Here is a 9,620-nt window from a genome sequence, read left to right on the forward strand (position 1 = left end):
AGTGATACAGGTGAGGCTGAAGAAATCATGTTAGAGTAAAAAAAGAAACTCAAATGAGATGAAATTAGGAAAAGGAGAGTAAGAAAGAAGGGAAAGAGGAATAAAAGGATAACAGACGCACATATATATAGGTTAAAGGATTCGTGTCTATAAAAGAGAACTGCAGTAACCCAGCAAGTATGTATAGCATATATAACTAGCTACATGAATATCGTTAATAATATCATGTATCACGTGATAAATGTCATAATTTCATTTTGTATTCTCAATGTAAGCGTAAAAAAAAAAAAAAATCAATGGTAGTTGATTCTCTAAAGAGACTTTCGGTACAAGAAATGTTAAGGAAAACTGGACTCACAAAATACAACGAGATACGTAAATAAATCTACATAAACTCTGCTGAAACCTTTATCCAAAATGTACATGACAGAACCAACGACTTGCGGCGAATTTGGAAGACGGAAACTGTTCAAAATCCCATCGTATATTATATATCTCTGAGTATACACACGCACACACACATACGCACACAATACAGAAAGAGCCTGTTTCTAACCTGTTTCAACATCAACAACAGGGTATTTTGTTTGTAAATATGTATGCATATGTGCAAATTTGTATGTTTTGTTTTATCTATGTATTTTCATACATATAGTTGCATATCTAGACATGCTCATGTATATTTAAATGATAAACTTCTGAGAAGTTTTGCAGATTTTTACAGTTCCAGTGATGAACTGGATCTGTAGTTTTCAAATTAGCTTTCTTCTTTCTGGTTTTGAGAAGCCTAATTTCTCAAGATTGGTATTTAGGCAGTGTGTTACATATCCCAGGGTCCCGGTAATTACAGGTATAAACATGAACTTGCGATCTGGATAGAGTAACTGCAGATTTCACCTAGTTCAGCATAGGTGTTCTCTTTTTCACTGATCTTCAGCTTTGTTAACATCTGCTGGGCAGCTAATTTGCACAACTGTACACAGTTTCTCTTCTCCATCCCAAATCATTATATCAGGTCTGTTGTGCTTATTTTATTGAGATTTTCACTGGGATATTCCACCAGTATTCCTTTTTATTATGAGTAGCTATGTATGTATGTATGTATGTATGTATGTATGTATGTATGTATGTGTGTGCATGCATCTATGTGTGTATGTATATCATTATTCAGTTATATTCCAAGATTTTTTCCTAATAGAGAAAGAGCCGGATTTAAACCTAGATCTAAGGCTCCTTCATTGAAATTTCAACATCAACAAGGTATGTATGTATGTATGTATGTATGTATGTATGTATGTGTGATTCTCTTTTTTTATTTTTGGAGTAAATTTTGACCGGTCACTTATTTGGTCGGAAGGTTGTGAAGGAAAGTATCTTGTTTTAAGCATCATCCTTTAAATCTTTAGAAGGTTCTACAAGTTTCTATAGTCCCAGATATCCCGATACGTATGTATGTATGTATGCATGTATGCATGTGTGCATGTATGTATGTGTGCATGTATGTATGAATGTATGTATGTATGGATGTATGTATGTTTGTATGTATGTATGGATGGATGGGTAGCAATATTGAACTGTTTACATCGCTGTAGTTTAGCGGTTTAGCAAAGAACTGGCCAACTGGATAAGCGTCAAACTCAAGAAAATAAAATATATTGGATATATCTGTATGTATGAGTACGTACATACACAAATATGATTGTGTGTGTGTGTGTATGTGCATGTACGTATACATGTTTGTGTGAGTGTGTGCGTATGCAGACGTTGTGAACGCAGGAGGTTTATGCCTATGTATTGGAAGAATATGGTTGCGTGCATTTGTTTTTCTTTTTCTACCTATTAGAGTAACTTCCCTTTTATTCAACTGTTTTTCATAGCATCTGTAGCCATTAATAGCCGACAAGGATGCATCGTAGCTCTTCTCTCTGCATTCGAATCTCCGAGCACTATAATGACAACCTTTTACTTTTTGTTCTAAATTATAACATATAAATAATCCTCTATTTATCTAATATCGAGGTCTCATTCTGTTTTTGTTACTTTATATATATATATATATATATATATATATATATATATATATATATATATATATATATATATATATATATATCACGCTTACTTTTAGTTCTCTCAAGTACTATTTATATACATATACATGCATATCTAAATATGTTTCTATAATGCCTACACACATATATTTTCATATATATTTGTATATATATGCATATATTGCGTATATATATATATGTGTGTGTGTGTGTGTGTATCTATGTATAAACGCATATATGTACACCTATGCCTGTGCATGCATAAACGTATACAATATTTGCATCTGTATATGCAAATATTGAAATAAATATCCGTTTGTTTCTCAGTTTTCAAAATTTATTTACGCAGTCGAGAATAAATTTACGACAGTCCTATAAACATACGTTTATATCTAATTCCTCGTACCTCTAGGAGTTGAAGTATGAAGGAATTGGCATTTGAATGTGTTCTTTGTTGTGTAAGATTAAATTTCTCAATTTTTACAGTGCTAATACTTATTAATATACAAAGCTTACGCCAGCATACTGCCCAGTATAAAGAGAAACATTTCAGTGTAATATGTGTACATTCGAATATCAAAATCTACTGCATACCACATATTCTATGGAAACATATTAAAATGATGTCTGAACGATCTCCAGATTCTGCAATATTAATGTTTCCCATGTTGCCTTAAGTCTTAGGAGTTGTTAAACCTAATATATTGCAGCACGGACTTGTTCGTTTTTCGTAAAAGAAAAGAAACATAGATATAACACTGAATTTATAGCAAGATTTTATTTAATATTTACGTATAAACAGCCTGTATAGATATTGCCTATACTGTAATTACAAGGAATGTTAATAATACTCTATGGCACCACATATGTATAAGCGATAAAAAACGTAGAACTAAGGATTAAAGCCCTTACACTTTATTTAGTTTCACGTAGGTAGATTCTGGTTTAAAATCACTTCGTGAATCCTTTTCTCTTATCAAACCCTATTATATATGTAGCAGTTAAATACTTAAAAGATTCAAATGATTATATTCCGTCCAGCAAATTTGTGGCAATACTATTAACTGTTCTAAAGGCAGCGAGCTGGCAGAATCGTTAGCATGGTATTTCGTCTGCCGTTACATTCTGAGTTCAAATTCCGCCGAGGTCGACTTTGCCTTTCATCCTTTCGGGTTCGATAAATTAAGTACCAGTTACGCACTGGGGTTAATGTAATCGACTTAATCCCTTTATCTGTATGTCCTTGTTTTTCCCCCTCTATGTTTAGCCCCCTTGTTGGCAATAAAGAAATAAGAATCGTTAGCACGCTGGTTGAAATGCTTAACCGTATTTCACTCGCCTCTACGTTCTGAGTTCAAATTCCGCCGAGTCGACTTTGCCCTTCATCCTGAAGGATCGATAAATTAAGTACCAGTGAAACACTGGGATCGATGTACTTGACTAGTCCTCTTTTCTCAAATTGCAAGCCTTGTGCCTAAAATAGAAAGTATTATTAACTGTTCAGAGGCGGCGAGCTGGCAGAATCGTTAGCAAACCGGGCAAAATGTTAGCGGCATCAATTCCGTCTTCACTTTCCGCCGAGTTCAAATTCCGCCGAGGTCGACTTTGCCTTTAACCCTTTCGAATTCGATAAAACAAATACCAGTTGAACACTGGAGTCGATGTAATCAATTTAACCCCGCAATTGCTGGCCTTGTGCCAAAATTTGAAACTAATATTAACAGTTTTAGATCATCCAAGGGACTTTCAGCAAAATAGCTCTTGATTAAACAAAGACTAACTGTTAGGAATTAGTTACTCTAATTCAAGTAAGCGCTAAGTACAAATAGCGAGATCTGTATTTGTATAAAGCGTTCGTGATATATTTTTGATATCTTTCAATAATACCACCATGCAACTTATATCATTGAAGACTGGCAATTTAAATCACTGTAATTAAAAACAGAATTGAATATGTTATAATTTCCAAACATTGTGCAAAATATGTAAATTACTTTCTTAAAATAATTCACTCAAAAGTAATTTAAAGAAATTAAAACGAGATTTACCTTTACGGTAATGCCAAGGTCTGGAGGTATCACTTGTCCATTCCTCAACCAACCGACGACTATGGGTAGTTCTCCGCTGCTGATCAGACAAATCACTGTGACTCTTCGACCGGCTTGTGTTTGCTTTTGGAAACTAAATGGTGCTATTGTAGGTGGTTCTGTAATATATGGACACATAAATAAATGAATCATTACGTTTCACATGCATTCAGACAAAATATTTAATGATTTTTTTTTGCTTCTTATTATTGAATAAATACTTTTTCTGAAATGTATAAAGCCTGAATTGAGCGGTAGGTACATTTCTAAATGTTAATAGTGTGTAGTAATTGTTAGAACTGTTATGGAAAATCACTGTAGTTTCAAGAGGTCTTAAAAATGTAACGGCAATAAAAACTACGTTGATTCAGTGAGACAATTTTCATCACATAGCACACATGAGTAGATCAGAGTTTAATAACATACGTGTAGTCGTTTCATATTGGATTTTATTTAGAAAAAGAAGTTTTAAAGATAATAGAGCTCTGTAGTACATTCCTTACAAAACACAGTTTTGCTAGGACCTATAACTATGTTGAATATTCGTTTCTGTAAAAGAAGATAATTTGGACTGCGTTTTGGGAAGAAATATATATATATATATATTAATGACAATGCATTGACAAGAGATTTGCGAAATGAGTTTGGTGCACGTGTATATCTTTCTGAAAGAAATTAACCACGTATAAAATCTGAAAAGACTAATTGGAAATTGTAGTTTTTTTTATCTATGACATCACATAATTTTATCAATACTAAGCAATAGTGGATTCTTTCGTGGCCCTGGGCATTCAAATATATTATGATGAATTGAAATACAAAGTAGAGAATTGCATCGCTTTACCCATGTTATTGGTGTCAATTAACCGTGTTTGCCATTGCGACACAGTCTTGCAATGTTTTAAGAGTCGAACAAAATTACAAAATGTAACATATTAATGGAAACTATTAATTTTTTACGAAAATAAAAGTGCAAGGTTGTTTCGTTTCCGTAACAATTAGGAAATAGAGATATTCAGTGATCGGCAAAGAGTTAAAATACTTGGAAATAGATACCAGATGGTTATTCACTGCTCTAAGTAACTGCAGCACTGTGCTCTAATCTAATCTGTGGCTAAAACAGACCTTTCCAGGGAGAGATACTAGGGTAGTAAACTTAAACCAAATCTATTATATTAAGGTGAGATTGAGTAATTCTTTTGGGATAAACAAATAAACTTATCCTCATATTATACAATAAGCTTTGATGAACGTCGAGATTTTAATGCAATTTTAGATGAATGTATGTACGTTTGTTCATGCACATATTCCTGCTGTTAACGCTCAGAGAAGGATAACTTAAACATGTTTTAATAAATTATTATTTGAAGCCAACAACAACGGAAGTTACTAAACGGTCTTTCGACCTGCTAAAAAAGTAGAAAATTCTATGTAAGTCTATATTGAGAGACAATGGATATTATAGGCATGGATTTACAGATAAAGACACGATAGTCAAGACTGGAGTGGTTATGATTAAAGGTTCACTAATTTAGAGATAACTTCTGGTTAAAGAACAACTAAATCTATCAAACTAAACAAATATATATTTTTTTGTACTTGCGGAGCGTGTGTGTATATGTGTATGTGGATAGTGCTATATTCTACAGCGTATCACCAAATATTTCTGACATACAATACTTATGAAAATATATTAGCGCAAAGAAATGCTTATCAGCATGTATACGGAATTATGAAAGCACATCCAATCAACAAGTGATGGAAACTTTTTTAGCCTTTCTACAGTGCAATGTTACTCTACTTATTGATTTTGTGTATAGAGTTTGTACATAGTTTAAGCCAAATAAAGAATAAAAAAATATTGGACACAAGCATTGCTTGTGATCTTTAAACTGTAATATTTAATAGTAAGTTGCAAATAAACTACACATTTTGATAACCGAAATTGAAAAAAAAAAAAAAAACAATAAACAAACGAAAACTCTCCATACACAATATACCTAAAACATTATTACCGCGGTATGAAGGTTTTACTTGCAAACGAAAAATATAGTATAATATAATAATAGGTTCGCAGCATATTTTATGACCTATATTGTGACTAACATTAACAATATCGATGACGATGACGACGGCAACAACAACATCAATAATAATAATTTTTCCTACTATAAGCACAAGGCCTGAAATTTTGGGGGAAGGAGCTAGTCAATTACATCGCACCCAGTGTTCAAATGGTCCTTATCTTGTTGACTCCGAAAGAATTAAAGGCAAAGTCGATCTCGGCGGCATTCGAATTCAGAACGTAAAGCCATAAAAAAAAAAAATGCTGCAAAGCATTTCGTCCGGAACGCTATCGGTTCTGCCAGCTTGCCACCTCAATGGTAACAGTGGTTTCAAATTTTGGCACAAGGCCAGCAATTTTGTGTCGATCCTATTACTGAACCAGTTCTTCGTTCATCGACTGCAAAACAATGAAAGAAAATGTCGACCGTGGCGGAATTCGAACTCAGAACGTGAAGACAAACGCTTAGCATTTCGTCCGGTGTGTTAACGATTCTGCCAGCTCGCCGCTAAATAAATAAATAATAATAATAATAATAATAATAATAATAATAATAATAATAATAATAATAATAATAATAATAATAATAATAATAATAATAATAATAATTTCGAATTTTGCCACTATGGGAGTAACTTTGGGGTAGGGGATGAGTTGATTACATCGACCCCAGGGCGTTAACTGGTACTTATTTAATCGACCCCGAAAGGATGAAAGGTAAAGTCGACTTCGGCGGAATTTGAACTCAGAAGGTAATGACGGGTGAACTACTGCTAATCACTTCGTCCGGTGTGCTAACGATTTTGCCGCTTACTACTACTATTACTACTACTACTACTACTACTACTACTACTACTACTACTACTACTACTAATAATAATAATAATAATGATGATGATGATGATAATGATAATAATAAATGAAGGAAAGAGTGCTGAGCATATTTGTAATGAGACTGATTTTGCGCTTTGACCGTTGACTTTTAATTTTTGAAATTTATTTATCTTCTCATCTAACTTTCACTTCTTTCTTTTATTTGACCTGCTTCCACAAGTTCCGCTTATTTATGTTTCCTAAAACCGCTAATGTTCTTTGACATCCACCTTTTCCAGCAAGACTACTGCTGATCTTTTTTTGTTCTTTGTACCCAACATGTCTTTAACTGCATTATTACCCGTCAATATCAATGTGTTGGTATCTTACCAATCGCACGCTTCACTTTCATTTCAATATCTTTACACTCCAATCTACTCTCCTCAAATTAAATGCATACACTTACCCATCCTTACTTCAACTACGAGAGATGCATTTTTCTAATGAACTACGATATTCGTATTCCACCAATTATCTGAAGAGCTATCGCCATCTATCTGATTTTGATCTGTCGGTTCTTGTAACTTTTCGTTGATTTCACTCTGTATTTATTCAACGTCTAAGACGGAGAAGTATTTTCCTTTTCTGATAGACAAATGCATGGCTTGCAAAGAAATAAGAACGCTAAAATGTGTTATCAACACCGGAAAGATAGGAATACAGTTGCCCTCCCTCAATTCTCTCTACTGAAGGCACAAGGGCAGAAACATGGTTGGAGGAGGCCAGGTGATTATACCAAACCCAATGCTCATCTGGTATGTATTACATCCATCTCGAAAGGGATGAAAGGCAAAGTCTACCTCAGCGGCAATTGAACTCATAATTCAAAGGCAGACGAAATGGCGACGCTAAGCATTTTGCCTGGCATTTTAATGATTCTGCCAGCTCGGCACCTTCACGTGTCCTCTATGGTAATAATGATTACTAGTAATGATTTCAAATTATGGCGCAAGGCCAGTATTTTCAAGGGAAGAGGTAGTCGATTACATCGATCCCAGTGATCAACTGGTACTTATTTTATCGACCCCGAGACGATGAAAGGCAAAGTCGACCACGACTGAATTTGAACTCAGAACATAAAGACGGACGATATGTAGCTAAGCATCTTACTTTGCATGGTAACGATTCTGTCAGCTTGATGTCTTTTTAAAACATACCTCGGCGGAATTTGAACTCAAAACGTAGCAACAGACGAAATACCGCTAAGCATTTCGTCCGGCGTGCTAACCATTTTCCCAGCCTGCTGCTACCTTTTGAACTCAGAACAAAAAGGCCGGAAGAAAAGCCGCTAACCATTTTTCCGGTGTGCTAATGATTTAACCAGCTCATCAGCTTCAGGTGTCCTCTAATAATACGAATGGTAACGATTTCTATTATTGGCATGAGGTTACAAGTTTGTTATAAACAATGCTAGATATTTATTATATTGAACTGGAAATTGAATTCAGAATAATTATATACCTCATGTTAAATCTATTGTTCTTCCAAATTGGCAATTAACTATTTTCAAATAGTTATAGTCCACCATTAATTATATAAATATTGATAAATTGCCAGGGCATGTTAAATAATACATAATTTTAAATAGTAATTATTTCAGACCTTTTTATATTTTAAGTCGAAGGGAAGCACATTACGTTTAGCTTTCCTTATCCTGTTACAAAAGCTATTCCGAAATAATGTAGATGCTACCTAAAGAAAAATAAACGTGGGGGACTGTGCAAATACTTATTATGTTAGAATAAGCTTTTAAATTAGAGTTACCAATGGTGTATGAGTGAAATTTATTAAGTGGTGACTGTACATTTGCGTATATATATATATATATATATATATATATATATATATATATATATATATATATATATATATATATATATATATATATATATATATACAGGATTATTAAAAAAGAATGAACCGATTTTTCATTACGTAATATTTTAATAAGGAAAAGCAATAGAAAACTCCAGCTCAGACACAAGTATTTTCTCACAATCACCTTTTATTTTCTGTCTTACAAGTGTTCAATATGGCCACCACCTGCAGCATGGGCAATATCAATGTGATAAGAGAATCTCTTCCAGACGCGTATCAGTATATCTCGATTCGCTGTTGGATGTTTTTCTCCTTGTGGGGATATGTAAAAGATCGCGTTTATATTCCACCGCTACCCACTCACCTTGAATAACAACAGTGACCAACTCAGTGGATCGTGATATGCTGATACGCGTCTGGGAAGAATTGCCCATACTTGTGCCTCGGAGGAGAACTTTCCAGGTGCATTCCATGGTCATTCATGACCGAAGGGGATCTTCACCCTTTAGCCTATATATATATATATATATATATATATATATATATATATATATATATATATATATATATATATATGTGTGTGTGTGTGTGTGTGTGTGTGTAAATATAGTTGAAATTTATAGGAAAACAAAAGACGAAGTAAGTGTATTAGTTTGACGCTCGGGAAAAATGAAAATGTCTTTTGTTTCGAGCCTACGCTTCGAGTCCCTAAAGATATACATCAGA

The 9,620-nt window shown here is 33.8% G+C and overlaps 1 protein-coding gene across 12 annotated transcripts in view; it reads right to left on the bottom strand.

The window, feature by feature from the left end:
- LOC106868349 (cell adhesion molecule Dscam1) overlaps positions 1-9,620 on the bottom strand; it is a 298,293-nt gene that overhangs the window by 80,707 nt on the left and 207,966 nt on the right. For all 12 annotated transcript variants that reach the window (XM_089352798.1, XM_089352792.1, XM_089352796.1 and 9 more), the window contains one exon: positions 4,100-4,257. In XM_089352798.1, coding sequence (XP_089208924.1) covers positions 4,100-4,257 — 158 coding nt within the window. The remainder of the gene's footprint in view (positions 1-4,099; positions 4,258-9,620) is intronic.

This window comes from Octopus bimaculoides, chromosome 5 (assembly GCF_046866305.1).
Source record: "Octopus bimaculoides isolate indiv1 chromosome 5, ASM4686630v1, whole genome shotgun sequence".
NCBI lineage: Eukaryota > Metazoa > Mollusca > Cephalopoda > Octopoda > Octopodidae > Octopus > Octopus bimaculoides.